Raw genomic sequence first — 27,412 nt, 5'->3', positions numbered from 1 at the left:
TTACAATTTCATTTGTATTTTAGCACAGAGGTTGGTAGTGATTTGTTAGTGCTTCAATACCTCAATTCGGTTAACTGACCACAGTGGTATCAAGGATCCCATGGCACGGATGCAATCAAAGAAAATGCTCGCTCTCTTACCCCAGGTGAGTAGTAAAAGACTGGTATTACTGGAGTGTTGAAGGACTCTCACAACCCTGAGGGCTGGTGATCTCGCTCATGCTGCACTCATGAAAGCTGTGTTCCATCATTTACACCAGAGAACAACAGAAGCAAAGGAGAACTGAAACCAATGATCTTACCACAAAGAGTCTGCCTGAACTTTGATGTCAACTTTTTTATTACTCCATAGGTTTCGACATAGAAGACATGATCATCCAGAGGCTCGCTGGCCATCAATTTCAAAGACTGCATATCTGCACGGTCAACTCCAATTGCATACATTTCAATACCAGTGTCTCGCGCTCTTTCAGCAACTTCATTCACCCTGTCCTGGGGCCTGCCATCCGTCACAATGATGGCCACCTTAGGAATGTTCAGGTTTGCAGGCCTTGAGCCGGACTCCTCAGTAAAAGCCTTGTCAATGGCTGTCTGAATGGCTAGTCCTGTCATGGTGCCCGTAGCCAGTGGTTTGATCTTGGAGATGGCATGTTTCATGGCTGCTTTGTTGAAATAGGTTTTGAGAAAAAACTCAGTCTTGACTGTGCTGGCGTAGTTTACCACTGCCACCCTTGTGGCTTGCTCACTGATATCCATGGTATGGATCATATCTGAGAGGAAGATTTTAACTTTCTCAAACTCCTGCGGACGGACACTGCGAGAACTGTCGATGATGAACACCAGATCCAGAGGACGGCTTTTACAGGTAGTCTCTATAGGGAGAGTTGATGCAGAATGATCGTTACAGAGGAAAAAAAAGATTGCTTATTTTGTTTATATCTTTTTATCGAACGTGCATTATCATCAAAGTCATGTATTGTAGTTACATCTGCAATAATATACCTTTAAGGGCTAACTATCCAACACTACATTACGCACCTTACAACACCAAATACATTCAACTGAAGCACTAACCTACTCCTTTTACATCTGGCTATCAATAACTTCTAGTAGCCTCCTATAAAACTCAATATTCTATCCACCTTCCCACTAACTTCAACTACCTAGTGTATTAATTAATAATTCATATTCCTTGGAATTTTCTCACTGTTCTCAGATTTGGCTTGGTCAGAGGTGTTCTTTCATTCATTTCAAGTAGAGTCCAGGAACTCAAGCCATACATTGTGGGTCTGAACTGTAGTCCCCATAGCTTTGTCCTCTTCAAAATCTGTTGTTTTGGCCAAACTCAGAAGATCATGTGGTGTTGTCACTCCTCAAAAGGGATTTCTTATGCAGAAACAGGAAAGTTGGATATTTCCTCGATATTTTGTCAGCCATTTTATGGGAAATGATGGTCAGCATAGATCTTTTTAGATTGTTTATATTTGTACAACCTACAATGGAAGATAGGTGGGTGAACTGTGACCTTCAAACAGAAATTCTGGCATACAAGTACATTTCCATGTTTAGCAAATAGAATGGGCCTTAATATAGTCATATCTGTAAAAATGTACAATGGGTGGGTGACTGCCCACTTCAAGGAATGTCACAACTCTTGTCAGGGTGAACCCTCAAAGTCAGTAAATTAACATGAGCTCAACCCCCTATTAGCTATGGCTCAGAGCAGCTTAACTTAGGGCCTGATTTAAATCTTGGCAGTCGGGCTACTCCGTCACAACTGTTACGGATAGCCCGTCCGCCAAAATATAAACCCTATTGGAAATAATAGGATTTATATTTTGGTGGACGGGATATCCATCACCGTTGTGACCGAGTAACACGTCCGACAAGATCTAAACCAAGCCTTTAGTATTAAAAATATTTAAAGTATTTAAGCATTACCAAAACATTAATAAATATAAAATGCAAAACAATAGACATTTCAGCATTAATTAGAATTTTTTTATAAATAAGATGAAACCAAAATGACAAAAATCAAATCAGGAGAACTGCCGATATGAATTTTAAAAGTTTAAAGTAGAAATAGTGCCAAAAAGCACAAAGCTCCAATGATAGTCTATCGAAGGTGTTTAGACAATCTATTAAGTTTAAAATATGGGGAGACATATATATCGGAAATTAAATATGGTGACACACAAATATTTTGATACACAAATATCGTTGAGATACATATTGTTTTTTCAGGTAATATTGTAATAAACATTGATGTTTTTCAAATTGTTTTCAGTAATATAGTTCTTAGAAATATTGTTTAATTATTTTATTTTAGTTCATATATTAATTATATGTGTTACTATTGTGCTGTACTGGGTTGTTGGGTTTGTAGAGGGATGGGTGAGAAGTTAATTAGGTAATAATTAATAATAATTATTTATTAAATGTTATTTAATTATATGATTGATATTTATTAAGTAAATTATGTTGAACTGATTTATTTTCATTAAATGTTATTTGCAAGCTCTTAGGTTTCTATGGGTATAGGATGGGAAGCTAATTAGGTAACAATTAACAATTAATTATTAATTGAAAATTTCGCGTGGCCAAGCCGCGGGCTAAGATGGCCGCACGGCGTTGAAGCTCCGCCATCGACCCGGCGCAAACCCTGCTTTCCTCGCCCTCCTGACGCGGGCGCGAGACGCCAGACGCTGCCGCTGACCCTACTAAGACTCCGGAGTGCGCTGGGATGCAGAGCGGACCTCCCGGGTCACGGGGGCGCCCGGAGATGACCACACCATCCTGAGGCCCAAGATGGCGGGCTGATCCGGGAGTCGGGGACTCGAGTGCGAGGAGGGCGGCCGGCCGAGAGACAGGTAACCGGGGGGCTCGGAGGGGGGGGCATTGAGCACCGGGGTACTGGCTGGCGGGGGCCCGCTTCCTTCTCCCTACGCCGTTGCGGACCGGAGGACGACCGGGCGCACGGCTCTGGCCCTGCGCTCCGGCCGCGGCCTCGCTCGTTGTCTCCTCCCTGGGGCCCCGGACTAATCCGGTCGGGGGGCCTGGGAGGGGTGGCGGGACGGCCTGCTGGCGGTGGGGGGGGGCGGTTGGGGCCCTGCGCTGGGCCCGACGCCCGGGTTGTCTCTGCCTCGTCACTTGGGCCCTCTCGGGTTTTGCCATGTGCTCCGCGGCTGGTTGTTGCGTTCCTCCCTTGCCCCTCCCGGCGGCTCCGAATCGTGGCGGCTGAACACATCGCGATGGCGCACTTGATGTTCCATTGGGGCCCTGCTGGCTACACGGAGTCGTGGCTCTTGCCTGCTGCGCAGTGAGGACGTGAGCTGTCCGGTGCCCGGTGGGCCCACCATCATCAGTGCTCCTGACCAGATTGGCTAAGGATTAGCCGGACGCTCCATCGCACCATCGCCTCCCTTGCGCTCCACACGTCTGGCGGTTGTGAGAATGGGTCGCAAGGACCCCAAACAGAAAACGCTGCAATTCGAGAAACTGTCTGAGCAGCCCACGGATAACCCTCCTGACATGCCGGACCCGGCTGGTGGGGCGACCGGCGGCTCGACGACCCAGGCTCCGGCCCCGGACTGGCTACAGGAGATGCGTGCCGGCTTCAGGGCCCTGGATGGTCGCTTTGACGCCCTCAATAAGACGCTGGAAACTATGGGGGCCAAAATCCAGGCCCATGACAAGCGTTTGGGAGAGGCTGAGGCCCGGATCTCGGCAGTGGAGGATAAATCGGTACAGGAGATCAAAAGGGTGGACAGATTGGAGCGCATACTGAAGGAAGTGGCCAGCAAAAACGAAGATTTGGAATCGCGCAGTCGGCGAAACAATGTACGGATTATTGGGGTTCCGGAGTCCACGGCCACGGGCCGGCTGGATGTTTTCGTGGAACAACTGCTGGCTGATATCTTTGGGAGAGACTCCTTCACTCCTGGCTTCGTGGTGGAGCGTGCCCACCGCTCCCTGGGGCCGAGGCCTAACCCGGGGCTCCCGCCTCGCCCCCTGATTGCCCGCATTATGAACTTCCGAGACCGTGACACGGCCTTGCGGCTTGCCAGAGAGAAGGGCGAGATTACTTGGCAAGGTGCAAGACTCTCATTCTACCCAGACTTCACTGCCATGGTCCAGGAGGCCAGGCGTAAGTATGCGGGGGTGAAGGCGGCGCTCCGGAACCTGGGCCTTAAATATGGCATGCTCTATCCGGCCCGGCTCCGGGTCAAGGTTGATGGCCGAGCACGGCTATTTGACAATCCCGCTGCGGTGCAGGAGTTTTGCCGTACCTACAAGCCGCGCAGGGGCCCGCCGGGGGGAGATGAGGGTGGACGGTCTCCCCCTGGTAGTGGGTCTGCGGGCAGCCAGGACCTGTTCTCATCCTCCGGTGTCGGCTGAGACTGCGCCCGTTACTGAACTTTGCACTGTTTTAACTTTGGTTATTTGAGGACGTATTAACATTTGGAGTACATAGGTGCTACAGCGCTGGGTTGATTGCGGATCGTTGTCACCCCCCTTTGGTTGAAACCGCTGGGATCGTTTTCTGTTACGATGCTCTACTTTTTGTTGTTTAGTTACACTGGGTATTCCTGCCTAGAGCTATGTTCTTCTTTTTTTCCAGAATTGGGATTGCCTCACGTTTGCGTGGTTTGGCTGGGCGGGGGGAGGGGGGTTGGGGTAAGCAATTTTGATTCTACTACTACGGCTAGGTGTGAACGAACTTTATTGATGCACAGTGACATTCCGATTTTGCTGCTCCCATCACTTGCTGACTGGCATCAATGGCCCACATAGGTTTGAATGAAGCTCCTCTCAATCTATCGTTAATGACTTGGAATGTCCAGGGCCTGAACAACCGGAGTAAATGCAAACAGGTACTGCATTACTTAAATCGGCATCAGGTGGACATTGCTTTTCTCCAAGAGACTCATCTGCATGGCCCCGTGCCCTCCCGCTTTGCGGCTTCCTGGGGCGCTCACCGATACTTCGCTAATTATAGTAATTACGCCAGAGGCACTGCAGTGCTGATCCATAAGAGAGTCCCGTTTCAATGCCAAACGTTTCTGGGGGACAGGGAGGGGCGCTACTGTATTGTACAGGGGGTCTTGATGGGCCATGTTGTTACTCTTGTCTGTGTGTATGCCCCCAACACTGATTCCCCGGATTTTTTCAATGCGCTTGCGGCCCAACTGGTAACCCTGACACCGGCTGGCGTTTTGCTGGGCGGCGACCTAAACATGTTGCTGGATATGGGGCTGGATAGCACCTCTGGGGCCACAGACTCTAAGCCTAGGGCAAGGCGCGCATTCCAGGACCTTTGCCGTCGATTCTTGTTGACGTATATATGGCGCAGGCGACACCCAAACACTACTGACTACACACACTTTTCAGGGCAGCACAACACTTGGACCAGAATTGACTACTGGCTCCTCTCCCCGGGCCTGTCCCCTTGGTTCCGCGCATTGAGGACGTTCCCGAGAACGTACTCGGACCACTCTCCAGTCCTGCTTGGCTTAGACGTTCCTCGACCTGAGGGGTTTGAGCGGCAGTGGCGCTTCCCTGGGAGGGCGCTGCTGGATGACCGTTTTGTGCACGAGGTTTCCGAGGCGATAGAGGACTACTTCACCATAAATACTGGCTCGGTGGACTCGTGGGCAGTGCTCTGGGATGGGTTCAAGGCATACATCAGAGGGGTCTGCATTGCCAAGCACGCGGGGGTCCTGAAAGTATTGCGCGCCACAATAACACAACTGGAGACACAGCTAGACGCGCTAGACACTGAGGCGCAGCAGGCACCCGCGGACGAGGTATTTACCAGGCGCTTACGACTGTTATCTGACTTCCGGGAGGCCGCAGACAGGGAGATCCTGTATCTGGGGAAATACCAGGTTGCGCGTAGGTATGGAGAGGGGGACAGACCGGGGCGCACGCTAGCGCAGGCCTTGCGACCACCATACAGCAAGTCCCTGATCGCCGAGGTGCGGGGCACGGACGGGGAGCTCCGCACAACGCCCGCTGAGATCCGGGACGAGTTCCTGGCCTACTACACAGATCTATACACCACCAAGTTGGGTGACTCCGCGGCCGCGCGTGCGGCCTATTTATCGGAAATCGCTCTTGTGTTCCTGGATAAGGGCATGCAGGAGTTCATGGCGGAGCCTATAACGGTTGCGGAGGTGCGGGGGGCGATCAAAGTGCTCCGGGGCTCTTCTGCCCCGGGCCTTGATGGCTTCTCCGCTGACTTCTACAAGGCCTTTTCGGATCTGCTGGCGCCCAAGCTAATAGAGGTGTATGCGGAGGCCTTGGAACGTGGCTCCCTCCCGTCAACTCTTAGTGAGGCGGTCATTGTGCTGCTCCCGAAGCCGAATAAGGACCCTACATTGTGTGGGTCGTACAGGCCCCTCTCCCTCTTAAACACTGACTATAAGATCTTGGCCAAAATAGTGGCCAACAGGCTTTCCCAGCTGATGGAATTCATTATATCGCCCGCACAGTCCGGCTTTGTCCCCCGCCGCTCTACGTCGCTTAATTTGCGAACGCTCTTCACGGTTCTGCACAGAATTAACCCGACCACTCCGGCTGCAGCGATCCTCCTAGACACCGAAAAAGCGTTCGATTCTTTGGAGTGGCCTTTCTTTCTTTCCGTCATGGAGCGCATGGGCATGCCCATGAACTTCCTGGCGACCGTCAGACTCCTTTATAGTCGCCCTACGGCCCGTTTGCGTCTCAACGGCACGCTATCTCGCCCATTCTCACTCACGCGCGGTACGCGGCAGGGTTGCCCGCTTTCACCGCTCTTGTTCATTTTGGCTATGGACCCCCTGATTCGGCATTTCCAAGAGCGGCACCTCCACAGGGGTCTCCAGTTTCGGACGGGCCCATTGCTGGCCTCTCTTTATGCCGATGACACAATCCTGTATGTCAGGGAGCCGCGGGCCAACCTGGCCCCCTTGATACATGAGATCCTTCGTTTCGGTAGCCATTCGGGCCTGGGCATAAACTGGCATAAGTCCATCATCTTCCCACTGACTATCGGCACCTCCCCATGGCAATGTGAGTTCCCTCTTGAGTGGTGCTCAGACTCGGTGCGATACTTGGGCATACAAATACATTTGAACACGGACGAAATCATCCGCCTCAACTATGGCCGCGCGATTGCGCGGCTGGAGACTCAGGTGGATGGGTGGTTGCGGCTCCCGCTCTCTATGTCCGCCAGGATAGCTATTCTTAAAATGATAGTGCTCCCCAAATTCTTGTATCTTTTCAATAACATCCCTATCCCTCTGACCCGGGCCTTCTTCTCCACACTGCGGTCCCTCATGATTAGGCTGGTCTGGGGCGGGAAACACCCCCGAATCCGCTGGGCGACCCTCACACTCCCGCAAGATCGTGGCGGCCTTGGAGTGCCGGATTTATATTTATACTATCTAGTCGCTCAGTGTGCACATGCCTATGCCTGGTATCACCCTGATGCTCGGATCCCATTCCTTCGCCCAGAGGCGGACTTTGTCCTCCCGGGTCGCCTGTCGACGGTGTTGCCCAAAGGTGTCCCCAGGGACCCAAAGGACATTCAAACCATGTCTACCACCAGCTGGGCATGGAACAGGCTCTCGCGCTATTTGGCTCAGCCTCTGCTGTACTCGTCTTCCCTCCCGATACCCAACCCTGGGCTGTTACCTGGCACGGATGAAGCACTGGTGCGACGAACGTTGACGAAATTTGACCTCACCAGGATCGGGGACTTGTACCCGGGTGGGCACATTTTCTCTGCGTCAGAGGACGCGCGATTAAGTGACGCTACATTCATGGACCGGTTCGTTCTTCGCCGGCTCTATTGCGCCGCCCGGGCGGAGATTCAGGGATTCCCCCTCGAGCCGGCCTCCCTTGAACCTCTCACCATCCTGATTGACGCCGATACGGGGGCACATATTGTTTCCAAGCTGTACAGGGCGTGCGCGGCGCGGGTCCCCTGTGCGGATGATCGTGCGCAGGAGGAGTGGGGGACAGACCTGGGTAGGCCTATCACGGACGAACAATGGACGGCATGTTGCAAGGTCACCGACACAGTGTCATTGAATAGCCGTCACAAACTCCTACATTATAAATTCCTACGCCGTTGGTATATGACCCCGGTTAGACTCCATGCCATTGATCCCGCGTGGCCGCACGCCTGCTGGAAATGCGCTGCACCACATGCCGATTTTGCACACATGGCCTGGACGTGTCCGAGACTGCAGACGTTCTGGGCTCAGGTTCACAAGATCCTAGAAGAGATGCTAGGGCTTACACTCATTCCCACTCCTGAGGTCGCACTGTTGGGTTATACGGTCAATTTCCCAAAGAATGTCCGTAAACTGGCCTCTCTAGGGCTTCTTCTGGCCAAGCAGGAGATAGCAAAGCACTGGGGGAGGAAGACAGCTCCCACGTCCAAGACATGGCTTACAGCCATGGCTTTCTGCAGCACGAATAGCGAGCTCTACTCTAGTCTCCTCCCAACGATAGCGCGTCCTAGGGACATCTGGGGCCCTTATAAAACATACATTGCAGGTTTGCCTGGCTCGACCCCGCCATCCCCGAATCCCGGAATAGCTCCCACTGGAGTGGGGTAGGTCGTACCAACCCACTATTACGTAGATGCATGGGTCCTGCTGGGGTGTCGACGCGGGGATATTAAGCTCCTGGGGTCGAGTACTGTACACCGAGTGGCGTTTTCCCATGTTAGAAATGAGGGCAGGGGAGGGGGACGTCTTTAGTACCCTGGAGACAGCTCACGGGTCAGGGATCCCCCTGGTTCAGGTTCGGGCAGGTGTTGATGATGGATTGGTAGATGGGGTCTTGTTGTCGGTTGCATTCATGATGTGGTATTGTTTATTTCAGGACCGGAAATGTCACAATGCTGCTACTGATTGGTCATTTGTGTATCGCACAGCCGCAAAATCTGTATTATTTGATTTGTCTAATTTCAATAAAAACTTTAAAAAAAAAATATATATATATTAATTGAAAATTTAAAATGTAATTGATTTTTTAATGTAATTTATGCAATACTTATTTATTTATGAATATTTTAGTTGCGGGCTGCCTGCTGGGTTTGTAGACGCTTAGGATGGGAAGTTAATTAAGTACTAAATAATACATTCATTATTGTTAAATATTTCATTGAATTTTAATTTTGTAAAATATGGAATGCTGATTTATTTTACTTATATTTTAGTTGCAGGATGCTAGGTTTGTAGGGGTCTAGGGTGTGAAGTTAATTGAGCATTAATTAACTAACAATTAGTTTTCAATTGATAATTAATTTCTTAATTGATTTTAAATATGTAAATGATGGAATACATATTCTTTTTAGTTATATTTTAGTTGCGGGTTGCTATAGTAGTATAGGGAGGGAAGTTAATTAATTATTAATTGAATAACAATTATTTTATTGTATAGTAATCATGTAAATTGATTCATTGTTTTTAGTTTTTTTAATATATAAATATATATATATATATATATATATATATATATATATATATATATCATGTTAATTAATAATTTCTATATTAAGAGCTTAATATTTTTTCTACATTCTTGGATTACTCATACATGTAATGTGTTTGAAGTAAAGTACTTTCCATACTCTTGCTTAGGCTGCAGTAGGATTACTAAAATGAACCTTTTCGCACTTCAACACTTTCCCGACTGTAGTAAACTTAACCCCGCTGAAGTTCAAGGCTTTCCCTACTGTTGTACAGACCAGAGTGGGACTACTACATTTTACTCCGCTGAAGTTCAACGCCTTCCCAACTGTTTCCCTGCTTTTGCACAGACTGGAGCGGAAATACTAAAATGTACCCCTCTGAAGTCCAACACTTTACCTATTGTTGTACTGTTTAGAGGGGGAATAGTAGATTTAACCCCTCCAAAATTCAACGCTTTCCCAACTGCTGCCATGTCTGGAGTGCAAATAGTTAATTTGACCCCTCCGAAGTACAACACTTTCCCTACTGTTGCATAAACTAGAGTGGAAATAGCATATTTAATAGTTTTCATAAAATTGGTTAAATATATTTTATAGCATTTTTTTTTATATTTTATACTTTTTGTTTTCATTTTAATGTTTAGAGTAGTTTTAGTAAATGCAAAGATAGTGAGGATCTGAAAGAGCTCGTCCTTCTCCCCTGAACAATCTATATCACCAACAAGAAAGGGCTCGAGAAAGTCAACTGCATCCAAAAGCAAACGTGTGGAGAAAACCACTAGGTTTTTAAAAAGATTCCTCACCCACCAACCTAGTTGGTGGCATGCTTCATCATTGGGTTTCCACCAAGGGTGCAAAGTGCATCCTAGGGGTGCTTCGACGCCGGATTACAGTGGAGCAGGTCATTTGTAGGGTAACAATGAGGGAATTGTGAGAAAGTTTGAGATCAAAGACCTCAAGTTGTGAGTATTAATATATTTTTGGATATAGGCTAAAATGAAAGCAGGACAACAACTCTGTAGTGATTTAAAGATGCAGTTTCCTCAACAGGGGGGTGATGCGGCAATTCCGGGGTTGTTGGTAAAAGAGCCTGGCTGCCTGATTTTGTACTAATTGGAGTCTGCGATTCAGGCCCTTAGGGTGGCCCAAGTATAGCGAGTTAGCAAAGTCTAACCGTGAGATGACCAATGCAATGATAACCTGAGTGAGAGCCTCAAAGGAGTGGAGTTTGCCAATCTTTTTGATTTTGCGGAGTTGTAGGAAGCAAGATGAGATTACAGCCCCTCATTGGGGTTTCATAGACAACTTTACATTGATCGGTACTTCAAGGCTCTTAACTGAATTCTTGGGCTGAGTATGGGAGTCTATTGTGAAAGGCCAAAACATGGAATTCCACAAGTCCTGTTTGCTTCTAGAAATGACAATCTCAGTCTTATCAGAATTCAGTTTGACATGGGTAATATTCATCCAATCACGGATAAATAACATCATAATTTGGAAAGATGTTTTGGATTCCGATGAGTTGTCTATGGTACAAAACAATTGCATGTTATTCTGGTAATTGTAGACTTTATTCAGGGAGGGACTAACAGACATATGTATAAATTAAAGAGGTAGGGGGACAATTAGGATCCCTGAGGTACTCCGAAGGTTAACCTAACCTTGGGAGAGCAAACGGAAGAAAGCCTAACTAACTGAGACCGGTCCTTCAGGAATGAAATAATCCACTCCCGGGCAGTACAATGGAGGCCCGTGGCCTCAACACAGTCCACCAGAATCTCATGGTCAACCGTGTCAAGGCCTCCAAGAGATCAAGAAGTACCAGTTCCTGGGTGGTATCCCTGTTGGAGACCTTGCTGGGGTCATCCGCCGTTGACAGAATTATCACCTCAGTAGAGTGGGCTGACCGAAAACCAGCTTGATGGGGTTCAAGAAAGTTAGCTTCCTCCATAAAAGAACATATACACCCAGCTATGTGGGCCTCAAGTGCCTTTGCCAGGTAAGGGAGCAGAGATATGGGGCAGTAGTTTAAGATAGATGGATCATTGCCGAATTTCTTTAGCAGTGGAACTACTATCGCCTCCTTAAAAGAGCTTAGAACCAAGCCACAACTCAAGGACTGATCAAGATAGGATAAAGCTATATCAGGAAAATGAGAGAAGACAGTTTTTAGGACCTTAGAGGGACAGGATCACTGGGAGAGCCCAATTTCACTTTGGTCCATGAGACACGCCTTGCTAATGGCGGGCAGCTCAGACATTGTGACTGAGTTGCTGTCTTCCATAGATGTTGCCGGATAAGAGTGACTAGAAGGAAAACTGGCTTTAATTTTTGTAATCTAGTCAATAAAAAACTGAATTGAGGGCCTCACATAGTTTTTTCTGAGTGGGTGTAATCGTAGCAATCACTCTGTCGGGATTTGACAGTTCGGCCATAATTCTAAATATTTCCTTAGACTTGTTGGTCGATTTTTTTAATTTTGTCTCAGAAGAAGGCTGATTGTATAAGGAGTCTTTTGTATAGTTTAAGAAGTGACAGATAGGCTTTTTTTTGTCTGAGGAATAATTTTACCACCAATTACGTTTGGCTCGACGCAGTTCAAGTTTTGCTGATTTTAAGTCTTCTGAAAACCATTTTGATGTGTTGGGGCACCTAGGTGGTTTAGCTTTCTGAAGAGGAGCGTACAAGTCACAAGCTTCAGTCAGCCATTTTACGATTCCTTCCTCATGTCTGTATAAGCTAAAATTTGTGTCAGGCAAGGAGGTTGACAGTAAGCTACAGAAGGAATCGATATTGGCTCAGCCCCAATTTCTAGAGAAACTACCAGCTCCAGGTTGAGGTTTAGGAAGGGCCACATCAGTGAGTGAAAATGTAATTAAAAGTGGTCCAACCATGCACAGGGCAGTACACATATAGATGATACTGATAGGTTAGCAGTCCATACCTGATCCAGTGTGTGGTCTTTATTATGAGTTGGTGAGAACACATGTTGGGTGAAACTCAAGCTACTATGCAGTTCTGTAAAATCCGAGGATGATTGGCTGCCAATATCCTAATTTGCCCGGTACTTGAAGTTTTCTATTATCAAGCTCAGAATCTAATAAGTAAAATATTTCAATTTGATGTTTAATCATGGACCTAGTGTTAAGGTAGAAGAACACCCAGTAGGTTCAATAACGGGGGGAGTGATTGGCTCCACCAGTTCACTGGCAGAGCTGTATTTATTCAGTAGCCTCAAGTTGGAAAGGAGTGATATTGTGGAGAGGTCTAACTGGTGGCCCGTTGAGTGTAATAATCTAAGCTCATTAAAAGTGTAAATAAGATTTTGGGCATGATAGCTAGCCCCTAGCCTTGGCCAGCCGTGGACGGGAGCAGATGGGCTTGCCTTTGGCACGCCTTCGATGCATCCTGGTAAAATATTTTATTTTCTGATTTAGCCTTTTAAGTCCAAACGTTTCAGGTTTTCTGGAGAAGCTCCTCTGGGCCCCTATTAAGGCTTCCTAGAGACTATGGGGCAGTATTTCGAGGACAGGACTCACTCCAGCAGAAGCCAGCAGCAAAGTCCAACCCAATCAACTTGTTCCTGGTCAGCAGAGCACTCCAAGGAAAAGGCCTCTTACAGCTTGTTGTGCCACTGTAAGCACACAAGAGGTCAGACAACTGACCCATGGAGTCCACTTCCTTGTCCTGGGTACAAGGGTGAATAGGTCCTTTAGACGGCAGGCGCAGTCCTCTTCTTTTCTTTTGTAGGCACCACATTTATGCCCGGCACCAGCTAGTGGGTGGGGGTGACACTTGGGCACCCCCTAACAATGAAGTAAATGTTTCTAGGGGCATTCCCATGGCCTAGCTGACAAGAGAAACCTGATTACAGAAAGCTTGTAGGAGAAGGATGACTATTCTCAAAGATGTGAGAACTCAAAAGCAAATAGATGCTATCTGATTCACTTTAGGTAGCAGAATGAAGGCAAGATCAATGAAGCACTCTAAGGTCCGAGCAGCAACCATGGGAATTGGAGATTTGCTCAAATATTTATCCGACTAAATAGAAGAGTGGCCAGAAAATAGTAAGAGCTTAGTTTCAGAGTAGTTTCACCATCCAAGCATTTCGAGATGGTATGCATTTATGGAAATGCTTTCTTATATCTGCTACATGACTGTCCCTATTATGAATAAAATGAGTGTCATTAGTACATGAGTGTCAATGTAAACCAACAACCTGAATAGTGGGTAGTCAGAAACCTAACACAAATTCAACATACACTAAAAGATATTATTGATCTTTGTATTGAATAAATCTGCAAATTGCACATAGATACAGTATAGTTACAGTTGTTACAATAATATGTTGATGTGCACTATCAAAGTGAGCACTGAAGTTGCCAACACGTGTTTCGCGGAATATAAAGCCAGTTCTTGAGGGCAAAAGAGACTTTGTGGAAAAAGATGTAAATTATGAAAACATGTATGTTACAAAAGGAGAGTATACACTCTTATCAAACGTCTAACCTCTCAAAGATTATAATGAGCCTCCAAAAACGCATACAAACTAAGACTTGTGAGAAAGCCACATCAAACAAAATGTCAAGGTCCACCGTGGATATTTTCCAATGCATGTTATTAAAGAATTAATTGCTAACGTTTCCCAATCCGTTTATAATCGCTCTTAAAGGTTTAGGATTCGTATAAACACCTCAGTCTATTTCCAAAATGTCAAGCTGTATGATTTCTCTCTCACAGCGTTCCAACATCAAACCCCTTCTCCAAACAGTGCACAAGTAGTGTGTGGGCAGTAGAGGTGTGTAACCCACACTCTGATGTAGCATCCTATTTCGACCATGCATCTCAGTACAGCTGTGATGGTGGCAGACAGCAAGCCGCCCCTACGGCCATTCATTGAAGCTTCACAGCATTGACTATAGTAAGGCAAGGTGAGTGGATGTGAGCATATATGACAGAGGAGGGTGGCTAGAAGAAGGTTAAAAGAGGAGGCAAATCATTACTAGGTGAACGCAACACTGAACATCCTGTTAGTGAGTTGAGGCCTGAAGTGGTGGAGTGTAAAGAACCCATCTCCCAATATAAGGGTGTCCAATGCTGAACTTTCAACTTTCCCATGTGCCTTCATTCACTAATGCTAAGGACTACCATCCCTTGTTCCTTATGCTCAGCATCATACAATCTTTGTATGGATTCAAGACCATTCCCTCAAATGTCTAGAAGCCACCAAAGGCATGAGTTATAGAACCTGCTACTAAGCACTACGTGGACTTAAAGCTGTTTGAGTAATCTAGTGCCTAAAATGGTGAGAGAGGTGGGTAAATATCTGAGGCCGATGTTGCTGATAGGCTGCAGCATGACCTTCAGTAAAGTGCCAGGCTTAAGAAAGTGTTTGGCCTGTTAGTTGTCTCTTTCAAGTTTCCCAAATCCACAGCTTTATTGTTTTATTCATTCATCAACTTGGTTGATTTGGGGTTTATAAAACACTGCCTGTCAAAAGCTTGCCTCTTCATAATACTTCGGCAACAGTGTAGGTGTCCATGAGTATAACTCAAGTTTACAGCATTCAGGCAATTTGGTTGTGCTACTGCCAGAGTCTGAGGAGTGTCTTGTGAATTCTAGCAGCTGGGCTAAAAGCATCTGACCGGCCAAGGAGCAGTAAGAGGTGGTCGTTTTGGTGGTTGTTGTTTGAGAACTTTTACTCATACCCCTATGTGTCCAGGTGGTAGACTAAGTGTAACATCTGCATATCTTCAAAGCTGTAGAGTTCCAAGCAGGGAGCATTCCAGAGGGCAGATGAATGTTTATCTAGAGATGTGCTTTTGAGTCTGGGGATGAATGACTGATACATTTAACGTGGTGGGTCTCAGAAGACTGGTAGGTTCACAGGGCTGCAATAACTTCGGCAACTTTTGGGGTGTCAAGGTAAAGCCTTGTGGACTATGCAAAGTGCTTGTGTTTGATCCTTGTTTGGTTGATAATCATTGGGGTCATTTGAGGGGATCCTGAATCAGACCTCCAGGCTTATACTTGGCTTAATATACAATTACCTCATATGACTCCACATTTGGTCTCCTTGAATTCCCCCTTCCCAAACACATGCTTCAGCCAACTTTACTGCACTCAGTCCATTTTCTCTGAGGTCTTCTTGATTACCTAGCATTCATTCTTCTCAACAGATTCTATGGTCTCTTTGATGAAAACTGAGAAAGACCAAAGAAGACCTCTCATAAGCTTACAAATCTAGATTGAGATTCTGACCTTACCATAGAATGTAGATTCAATTTGCAAAATGTGTTTTGAACTTGCAAAGTAGCAATATTTGTACTGAATTAACACACATTATAAATAGGTCAACCGGTTTTATGGTATTTATATTTTTGTCATTTCCATCTGTATTTATCCATATTTATTTTTTGGTAATTTTACCAGTATTTATCCATATTTATTTTAGGTTTTGTGAAAAAAATAAGCTGAAATGTGTATATTTCTGCATTTATTTAACCAATTAATGTGCACTCGTGCCTCAACGCCTGACAGGTTTCAATTATATATATACACTCAGATGGTAAAATATGCACTTGTAAGAAAATATGTAAATCTTTGAATCAAGGTTGTGCAAATCTGCTGCTGTTTAAGGCTCTTTACTAAAATCCCTATTTTTTTTAATCCCCTTGCTTGTCATTCTGCACAGCTGTTGACCTGGCAGTCATGATTGACAGCATTTAGAATCACTCAAAAACAACCCATATTTCAGTTTTTATCCACATTTAAAAATAAATACAGACAGGAAAATACATGGTTTTCTGTCTGTATTTATCTGTTAAAATCAGTAAAAAACGGAAAACAGGGAGCCCTAATTATAAGGTGTAGGGAAGCTGAAATACAGCTCATGATTTAGTTTTTGCTTTGGGAGCTCTAGCATTATCCTTGAGATAAGAATGGAATGTTTGCCTTTCCTTTTCGCCTTGAAAGAAAGAAGCTTCTTATAATTTACAGCCTGTAACTTGCTTCTATCAGTATTCAGTTGCTTAAACAAAGTCTCATTCATTTCATAGCTAGAGTAACTGCAAAGCATATATTTTCTTCTCATTATCATACAATGTAGTTACTGTTTCTGGCCTAAATAATAAGTTCTTGTTGGATTAAATGCTATTCTGTTTAGTTGAAGAATGTTTCTTGAGCAGGAAGTTAGGAGATGAAGACATTTAGAGTAAAATTCAAATGTGTTACAAGAACTCGCCTGATTGATGATGTAAGCAGAGACGAAGACCAATGTCACATGTTTTGAAACATTTTGCTGAACTATATACTCATTCCTAGCTGAAGTGGGGGAGCTCTTTTTTAGCAGGATTTTTGCAGACAAAGGAGATGGTGTGGACAGACTCTGAGAGAGAGCAGACTGGCTCAGATGGAGATGGACCTGAACGAGAGGAGAGAGAATCAGCTGTAAGGTGATGAGAGCTGATTTAGATGCAAGCTTTTTTGTTAAAAACCCCATGCTTTATGCTTTGACTAACTGGCTTTGCCAAGGCTTATTTGCTCTATGCTTTATTTATCTTTATGGGAGATTTTGCATTTATTAATGATTGATTTAGCTTCATGCTTAGCTGACTCTTGCTTATATTTCTTGAACTCTTCATGAGTTCTGACTGACATCATTTATGCCTCATTCTTTTCTTAGAATAGGGATTCTTTCCTTTATGGAACGACCTGTATGCAATTTATGAAATGCTCTGTATTGATTTTATTTTTTTCTATTATCAATTATGTAACCTGATTGATATCTGACTAATGAATGATGAGTCAGAGAAACTTCACTATTGATGGGAAAATAAATCCCTTTTAAAACTACTCACAACTCTAATAATTGACCAAAATATTTATTTGCATTTGAAATGCTCATGCTTATGTAGGTGTCCTGTTGGTCATAACACGGTGGAAAAGATCCATCTCCTTGAGCGGAAACAAGGGTAATGGTGCTTTTGAGAGGAGAGATTACCGTGAGATTTCCTCTCCAAAAGTGCCATAAGTAGATCACTTTGCTTCTTTCCCCAGCTGTACCCTGTAATCACTTTATTTTATCTCTCCCACTGTAACACAATTAAGAAATATATGTCCTCTCACAGAATCGCATAACAATATTTTGCACCAAAGAGACAAACTCACAATGCTTCCCCACTTTCCTTTGTAATCTTATATTCTTCCCTGAGGGGCTGTTTCCTAACTTTTCTTGGCCCACCCTGCTAGAAACTTTTGTAAAGACACACATATCCTCTTGGAAGGCCATAATAGGTGTCATGCCCAATCCGGTGAGTCCCAAAAACCAACATTCCTGTCTCCCATGTACCTGAAGGATGTTATAATGCATTGAAAATAGCCATTTTTACAGGATTTTTAAAACAAAATATTATTTTTCCGTTCTGCATATAAACAAATACCTAAATGGAACAACTGAGTCAAAAGGTCCCACATCATCCATACTTCAAGATCCTTAAATGTCAATGCTGGAGTATGGTCCCTACCCCACCATCTAGGACAATGATCATACAATCCCTCCCTGGCAATCCACACAATGCACATTCTTTCTTTTATCTGTGTATATACAATTTTTCCTTATATTCTCTGTCATTTGCCTCCGACGAATGGGACCCTATCCAGTACTTCAACCCCCAGGTACCATTGTCTGAGGTCTGAAACTGCACGCCCATCCATTCCACTCACGTCCCCACCTCTTCAAATGCCAATAATGTGCCTCCCCACACATCTATATCCTCAGTTACCTCATTGCCCCTCTGGGACATCCTAATATGTGTCTCCTCTGCCAACGCCCATTCAACTGTGTCTCTCAAGCGGAGAGACACAGCCTGGCCTCCAGTTCACAACCAGCCAATGACTATAGGCCGTTTCACTAATAGCAATTCCAGGTAGAGAAATATATATTGCATCTTCCTGTTTTTTGGTTTATCTATGATGTCCAACAGGCACTGCTGAGGGGAGAGAGCCAGAACAATCCCCATGGCTCCAGGTAGTCGAGTTACCACCTCCACTCCAATAGGCCAATATCCTATCACAGTGCCATGTTAGGTGCACACAAGCAGATCCCCCATCCGCATTGCAGGCAAGCCACTGACAGACCTGAGTAAATTTTACTCAACTTAATCAGGATAAGTATGATGCATGTAATTAAAATGAAATTGTGTGAATCTTGCATTAATGGAAACCTCCTTTACTAAGGCACGTCTTCTTCTAGTCTCCCTATGTGAGCTGCTCACCTAAGTCATCACTCCACACCATTCTAGCTATCAGCTACTTGTTAATTCTGGCAGTCTTCAGGGCACTATACATCCATGACACTACGTGCCTGCCTTCTCCCATACGAGGTATCCCCTGAAGGGTATTGGTTCAGGGGGAGGGGGTGCATTTGAAAACTCAGTTCAGATCTCCCTGGTGGTCCTCACAAATTTTGAGTACTACAAACATTGATCCACCCCCACCGAGAAAGTCGCCAGTGCCTCCTGGAATGAGACAGTTTGTTATACGTGGTACTGCATATATGGGATTGTGAGGAGGAGCCTGCCTTTACCCCCGTCATAACCTACACACCTGACTCGCTATCCGGGTTTTTACCTTTAGTTGTGGGAGGACCGGGAAAACAGGGGTTAATTGACCCGGACTCCTCTTGCGTGCAGGAACAGGACCACCCCTGGGAGAGCCAACACCAATAGACAGGAGAGCCGGGAGATCGAGGGTCGGAGCAACCTCCTCAAAAAGGGATGCTGAGAGAGGCAAAACCGAATACAGACCCGAAGGAGGACGTGACTCAATCCCCACCAAGATGCGAAGAAGATGGAACCAGAAACAGCGCCATCCACGAGGGGGAAGCGGAGGACGCGATCATGAAGCCGGAGAACTAGTCAAATGACTGGTGGACATCCCCGGAGGACGCCTTCACGCCGCCGCAACTCCGGAGAGTTGCTGCCCCTGCAGTATGTTATCCGGGGCCAGGGAGGGAGTGAAGGGAGGGGGAGGGTCAGGTTGGTTGCGGGCACGAGGGTTGTCAGGGACACTTAGTTTTGTTTTGGGGCATTGTGCACACAAACCACTGTTACTTACTTTTGGTTATGTGTGTTAAGCCTCTGAATCTTCTGAACTCCAGGTCGCTGAGACCTGGCGTAAAGCACAAGCAGTTTCCTTTTGCATGCCCACTGTTTTTTGAGGAGATAACCTCCCTCTTTGGTTATATAGAGACATACATATTCCTTGACTCCTGAAGCTAAGGAAGAGGAAGAAAAAGGACCAACCTCTTACAGGTCCAGTGCCTTTAGTTGTCTCCAGTCTACACCGCACTAACACTCGCATAGGGCGCACCTATTTCTTCCACACTCCCAGGACTGGTGACGGTACTTCTCTCCCTCTGAGCCCAACATTATACAGGACAGTCGCATTTACCGCCTTCTGTTTCTTCTTTCCTCTCGGTACACTGCCACTCACCTGGAAGAGGCGGGAAGCAAGAAGGACGCCATCCAGGGGGCGGGAAGGAAGGAGGACGCCATCCAGATGGATATACGAAAGACTCTTACCTTGTGATTGGTTCTGTGGCCCTGCTCTGAAATAAACACGCCATCATTGAGCCATGAATAAGGCCCCTGAGATTCTTTTTCCGCCCGTCCCTCTCACAGAGATATAGGTTGCCCAGGAATTGACATCATCCCTCCTGCTGCTATACAATCAACATGTCAATGCTTACGTTTCTGAAAAGCCTCACATCTCATAACCCAAGATCCGTACGGTTAAATGGATGTTATTTCAACATAGACAACAGTGGTTTTGGTCTACCCTGCTAGTTTGTTTGTCATGGTGAAGATCGTGACTGCACTGCACACATAAGGTCAAAACCCATTGACAAACCATGCGACACATTTATAGATTTTGCTCATCATTTTTTTATTATGGAAATGAAGTGTAAATAATGTTTTCTCCTTAGATATTAGCAGTATTAACTACATTTGCAAGCATGTTATTCGCAGTGACACACCAATACATTTTTGACTTTGTTCACCTATGTTTGTACAACTGTCTCCCACGAACAACCATAGTATTTGATTGTCAGCAGCAGGTGGTGATTTTTTAAAGTTTTGAGGAGTAAATACCAATGCTGAATAACACCACACAAGTTAATGACAGCACATAAATTCATCTCTTCTGTAGGTGAAGGCATTTTCTGCAAAATTATGAAGCCTTCTCTTACATGCAGAGTGAACACATTGGTGAGGACCATGTTGAGTTCTGCAAGTAGATGACTTTGTCAGTCAATAATGAGGCAAACCACTCCATTGTTTCTTCGAGGCAGCTATATATTTCAACCTTTCTAAGAATCATCGCCTGTTTGCCTCCATCACAAGCTATTAATAAAATAATTTTAGAGATTTATAGATATCTTCTTTTGGTCACTTCAGAGACACTGAAGAGACAAAATCAGTTTAGGACTTGTAGGATTGTTAGAGTCTGAAGACGTGGATCACAAGGTAGTAAAATACACCTTTAGTTTGCTTGCACTCAGTTGTCAATTGGGACCACAGAGCACTGGCATAACAAAAATTGAGGGGGCCTCCCTCCAAGGTACAAGGAGGAGCCCCCGCCGGGCTCAATCAGGAGCTTTTCAGCCAGAGGGGCTGAGGGGGCCTGTGTTATGTCCCTGCCACAGAGATGCTCCCTTAGGGTAAATAAAGCTGATAAAGCCCACACTTGCATATACGCATGAACAGCATTTTACTCAAACTGTGATAAATCTAGTGAAGTTAGACTGTCATTTCATTCTAAGGTTTGTGGAGTCAAGGAGTAAGTTTAAACCACTATGCACTGTTCACAAACCCTACTGGAACAAAGGCCCTGGATATCTGCAGGAGGAGGAATATCAGTCCCCAGTTGGAAGGGCTCTGCAATCGTCCACCTCAACTGATCTAGCAGTGACCACTGAAATAGCTCAAGTGCAAGGTTTGATTACTAAGGGGTTAATTACCCTTAGAGAAAGTGGCTTATTAGTTGGGGTGGATTGGTGTCCAGCACAAGTAACAATGTTTCTATCCTGTTAGGTGCAGTCAGAGGTTTCAATAATTTAAACCTGAATTCAAGCCCTGGTATCTATGGCTCAGAACAGACAGCCTACACTTAACAAAAATGTATGAAACATTTAGAAGCACCAAAACAATTAAAAAAACTAACACAATAAAAATCCCACCCCATTTTATAACAAGCATTTATAATGCAATAGGTCTCGCATTTGCGAGAGTTTAAGCTATTGCCATTGTAAATGACAATGCCTTTTATTTATCTGTTTTGATAAAAAAGCATTGTTATTTACAATGCCAATAGCTCAAACTCTTGTAAATGCAAGACCTATTTCACCTCAAAGAAGCGTTTGCCATTGTCCCGGGCTGTTTGGAAAGTTAAAGTGCGCATGCCGCACTGATTGTTGCCGGGGAAGCATGTTGTGCCTGCAGTAGGAGAAACTAATTAAAGAAAATAGTGCTTACAGACTAAATAAGACATCCCGTGTAACAACAGAAGGAAAAATGCCAGTCCTCATGGGAGGTTACAAATGAATGCAAGGCGGTACTTAGGAGGGCCTAATAAGCCTATTAATGAATCAGATGCCAGCATTTACAAAGGACAATGACACAAGCCAATGAAAAATATGGGCGGAGCTTCAAGTCCGTACTCGAATACAGCATGCCACGCAGAGCACCGCAGGCGCTACCCAGGCTCGACCTAAAAATAGTGAACACATTAATGATCAAAATTACACCAAAGAGACAAAAAAGCAATAAGGGAAACTGGAGATATCAATTTTTACAGAATTAAATGAAAATAGAGTGGAAAAGCTAAAGGTGTCAATGTTCATGGTAGACCAAGACCTAGGATAGATTTCAGGTCGATTGCAATGTAGTGCGGGTTGGATACACAAAGGTGGTTGGCTCATCTACTACCTGGAAGGAGGGAAGTTTGAAAAAGTTCCTAAGTCCCAATCAGAAAAATGACTGTCATTTTCCAGAGGAAACATTCTTCTCCATGCGAGACAAACCTGATATTTAATCCAATGCTGCCGCAATACTGTGAGTCAGTCCCCTTGATACTCTGAAGCAAATGTTTTTAAGAAGTTCCCAAATTTCTTTGGCACCCCAGCAACCATGGAAGTACACTTATAAGGCCTCCGGGACCTCAGGGGGAGCACCTAGAGACTCTCAATGTGTTAGGTAGAGGTCAACAGCAACGCCTAGCCCACATCCAGTTACCACTGATGAGCTGGGATTCTTTACAGGAATGTACCATGCACAGGGCAGTACACATATAGATGATACTGATAGGTTAGCAGTCCATACCTGATCCAGTGTGTGGTCTTTATTATGAGTTGGTGAGAACACATGTTGTGTGAAATTCAAGCTACTATGCAGTTCTGTAAAATCCGAGGATGATTGGCTGCCAATATCCTAATTTGCCCGGTACTTAAAGTTTTCTATTATCAAGCTCAGAATCTAATAAGTAAAATATTTCAATTTGATGTTTAACCATGGACCTAGTGTTAAGGTAGAAGAACACCCAGTAGGTTCAATAACGGGTTCACTGGCAGAGCTGTATTTATTCAGTAGCCTCAAGTTGGAAAGGAGTGATATTGTGGAGAGGTCTAACTGGTGGCCCGTTGAGTGTAATAATCTAAGCTCATTAGAAGTGTAAATAAGATTTTGGGATAATAGCTAGCCCCTAGCCTGGGCCAGCCGTGGACGGGAGCAGATGGGCTTGCCTTTGGCGCGCCTTCGATGCATCCTGGTAAAATATTTTATTTTCTGACTTAGCCTTTTAAGTCCAAACGTTTCACGTTTTCTGGAGAAGCTCCTCTGGGCCCCTTTTAAGGCTTCCTAGAGACTATGGGGCAGTATTTCGAGGACAGGACTCACTCCAGCAGAAGCCAGCAGCAAAGTCCAACCCAATCAACTTGTTCCTGGTCAGCGGAGCACTCCAAGGAAAAGGCCTCTTACAGCTTGTTGTGCCATGTAAGCACACAAGAGGTCAGACAACTGACCCATGGAGTCCACTTCCTTGTCCTGGGTACAAGGGTGAATAGGTCCTTTAGATGGCAGGCGCAGTCCTCTTCTTTTCTTTTGTAGGCGCCACATTTATGCCCGCCACCAGCTAGTGGATGCGGGTGCCAGTTGGGAACCCCCTAACAATGAAGTAAATGTTTCTGGGGGCATTCCCAAGGCCTAGGTGAGAAGAGAAACCTGATTACAGAAAGCTTGTAGGAGAAAGATGACTATTCTCAAAGATGTGAGAATTCAAAAGCAAATAGATGCTATCTGATTCACTTTAGGGAGCAGAATGAAGGCAAGATCAATGAAGCACTCTAAGGTCCGAGCAGCAGCCATGGGAATTGGAGAATTTGCTCAAATATTTATCCGACTAAATAGAAGAGTGGCCAGAAAATAGTGAGAGCTTAGTTTCAGAGTAGTTTCACCATCCAAGCATTTCTAGATGGTATGCATTTATGGAAATGCTTTCTTATATCTGCTACATGACTGTCCCTATTATGAATAAAATGAGTGTCATTAGTACATGAGTGTCAATGTAAACCAACAACCTGAATAGTGGGTAGTCAGAAACCTAACACAAAATCAACATACACTAAAAGATATTATTGATCTTTGTATTGAATAAATCTGCAAATCGCACATAGATACAGTATAGTTACAGTTGTTACAATAATATGTTGATGTGCACTATCAAAGTGAGCACTGAAGTTGCCAACACGTGTTTCGTGGAATATAAAGCCAGTTCTTGAGGGCAAAAGAGACTTTGTGGAAAAAGATGTAAATTATAAAAACATGTATGTTACAAAAGGAGAGTATACACTCTTATCAAACGTCTAACCTCTCAAAGATTATAATGAGCCTCCAAAAACGCATACAAACTGAGACTTGTGAGAAAGCCACATCAAACAAAATGTCAAGGTCCACCGTGGATATTTTCCAATGCATGTTATTAAAGAATTAACTGCTAACGTTTCCCAATCTGTTTATAATCGGTTTAGGATTCGTATAAACACCTCAGTCTATTTCCAAAATATCAAGCTGTATGATTTCTCTCTCACAGAGTTCCAACATCAAACCTCTTCGCCAAACAGTGCACAAGTAGTGTGTGGGCAGTAGAGGTGTGTAACCCACACTCTGATGTAGCATCCTATTTCGACCATGCATCTCAGTACAGCTGTGATGGTGGCAGACAGCAAGCCGCCCCTACGGCCATTCATTGAAGCTTCACAGCATTGACTATAGTAAGGCAAGGTGAGTGTATGTGAGCATATATGACAGAGGAGGGTGGCTAGAAGAAGGTTAAAACGCAACACTGGACATCCTGTTAATGAGTTGAGGCCTGAAGTGGTGGAGTGTAAAGAACCCATCTCCCAATATAAGGGTGTCCAATGCTGAACTTTCAACTTTCCCATGTGCCTTCATTCACTGATGCTAAGGACTACCATCCATTGTTCCTTATGCTCAGCCTCATACAATCTTTGTATGGATTCAAGACCATTCCCTCAAATGTCTAGAAGCCACCAAAGGCATGAGTTATAGAACCTGCTACTAAGCACTACCTGGACTTAAAGCTGTTTGAGTAATCTAGTGCCTAAAATGGTGAGAGAGGTGGGTAAATATCTGAGGCCGATGTTGCTGATAGGCTGCAGCATGACCTTCAGTAAAGTGCCAGGCTTAAGAAAGTGTTTGGCCTGTTAGTTGTCTCTTTCAAGTTTCCCAAATCCACAGCTTTATTGTTTTATTCATTCATCAACTTGGTTGATTTGGGGTTTATAGAACACTGCCTGTCAAAAGCTTGCCTCTTCAAAATACTTCGGCAACAGTGTAGGTGTCCATGAGTATAACTCAAGCTTACAGCATTCAGGCAATTTGGTTGTGCTACTGCCAGAGTCTGAGGAGTGTCTTGTGAATTCTCGCAGCTGGGCTAAAAGCATCTGACTGGCCAAGGAGCAGTAAGAGGTGGTCGTGTTGGTGGTTGTTGTTTGAGAACTTTTACTCATACCCCTATGTGTCCAGGTGGTAGACTAAGTGTAACATCTGCATATCTTCAAAGCTGTAGAGTTCCAAGCAGGGAGCATTCCAGAGGGCAGATGAATGTTTATCTAGAGATGTGCTTTTTAGTCTGAGGATAAATTACTGGTACATTTAACGTGGTGGGTCTCAGAAGACTGGTAGGTTCACAGGGCTGCAATAACTTCGGCAACTTTTGGGGTGTCAAGGTAGAGCCTTGTGGACTATGCAAAGTGCTTGTGTTTGATCCTTGTTTGGTTGATAATCATTGGGGTCATTTGAGGGGATCCTGAATCAGACCTCCAGGCTTATACTTGGCTTAATATACAATTACCTCATATGACTCCACATTTGGTCTCCTTGAATTCCCCCTTCCCAAACCCATGCTTCAGCCAACTTTACTGCACTCAGTCTATTTTCTCTGAGGTCTTCTTGATTACCTAGCATTCATTCTTCTCAACAGATTCTATGGTCTCTTTGATGAAAACTGAGAAAGACCAAAGAAGACCTCTCATAAGCTTACAAATCTAGATTGAGGTTCTGACCTTACCATAGAATGTAGATTAAATTTGCAAAATGTGTTTTGAACTTGCAAAGTAGCAATATTTTTACTGAATTAACACACATTATAAATAGGTCAACCGGTTTTATGGTATTTATATTTTTGTCATTTCCATCTGTATTTATCCATATTTATTTTTTGGTAATTTTACCAGTATTTATCCATATTTATTTTAGGTTTTGTGAAAAAAATAAGCTGAAATGTGTATATTTCTGCATTTATTTAACCAATTAATGTGCACTCGTGCCTCAACGCCTGACAGGTTTCAATTATATATATATACACTCAGATTGTAAAATATGCACTTGTAAGAAAATATGTAAATCTTTGAATCAAGGTTGTGCAAATCTGCTGCTGTTTAAGGCTCTTTACTAAAATCCCTATTTTTTTTAATCCCCTTGCTTGTCATTCTGCACAGCTGTTGGCCTGGCAGTCATGATTGACAGCATTTAGAATCACTCAAAAACAACCCATATTTCAGTTTTTATCCACATTTAAAAATAAATACAGACAGGAAAATACATGGTTTTCTGTCTGTATTTATCTGTTAAAATCAGTAAAAACGGAAAACAGGGAGCCCTAATTATAAGGTGTAGGGAAGCTGAAATACAGCTCATGATTTAGTTTTTGCTTTGGGAGCTCTAGCATTATCCTTGAGATAAGAATGGAATGTTTGCATTTCCTTTTCGCCTTGAAAGAAAGAAGCTTCTTATAATTTACAGCCTGTAACTTGCTTCTATCAGTATTCAGTTGCTTAAACAAAGTCTCATTCATTTCATAGCTAGAGTAACTGCAAAGCATATATTTTCTTCTCATTATCATACAATGTAGTTACTGTTTCTGGCCTAAATAATAAGTTCTTGTTGGATTAAATGCTATTCTGTTTAGTTGAAGAATGTTTCTTGAGCAGGAAGTTAGGAGATGAAGACATTTAGAGTAAAATTCAAATGTGTTACAAGAACTCGCCTGATTGATGACGTAAGCAGAGACGAAGACCAATGTCACATGTTTTGAAACATTTTGCTGAACTATATACTCATTCCTAGCTGAAGTGGGGGAGCTCTTTTTTAGCAGGATTTTAAGCAGAGAAAGGAGATGGTGTGGACAGACTCTGAGAGAGAGCAGACTGGCTCAGATGGAGATGGACCTGAACGAGAGGAGAGAGAATCAGCTATAAGGTGATGAGAGCTGATTTAGATGCAAGCTTTTTTGTTAAAAACCCCATGCTTTATGCTTTGACTAACTGGCTTTGCCAAGGCTTATTTGCTCTATGCTTTATTTCTCT

The 27,412-nt window shown here is 44.4% G+C and overlaps 1 protein-coding gene across 1 annotated transcript in view; it reads right to left on the bottom strand.

Annotated features, from left to right (window-relative positions):
- The window catches only part of MATN3 (matrilin 3), a 137,808-nt gene that overhangs the window by 92,122 nt on the left and 18,274 nt on the right, over positions 1–27,412 (bottom strand). The window contains exon 2 of the mRNA XM_085610630.1: positions 302–871. Coding sequence (XP_085466756.1) covers positions 302–871 — 570 coding nt within the window. The remainder of the gene's footprint in view (positions 1–301; positions 872–27,412) is intronic.

The sequence above is a fragment of the Triturus cristatus genome, chromosome 6, assembly GCF_964204655.1.
Source record: "Triturus cristatus chromosome 6, aTriCri1.1, whole genome shotgun sequence".
NCBI classification, from domain to species: domain Eukaryota; kingdom Metazoa; phylum Chordata; class Amphibia; order Caudata; family Salamandridae; genus Triturus; species Triturus cristatus.
Note: the sequence above shows the minus strand (reverse complement) of the source record. Positions and strands in the feature narration are given on the sequence as shown.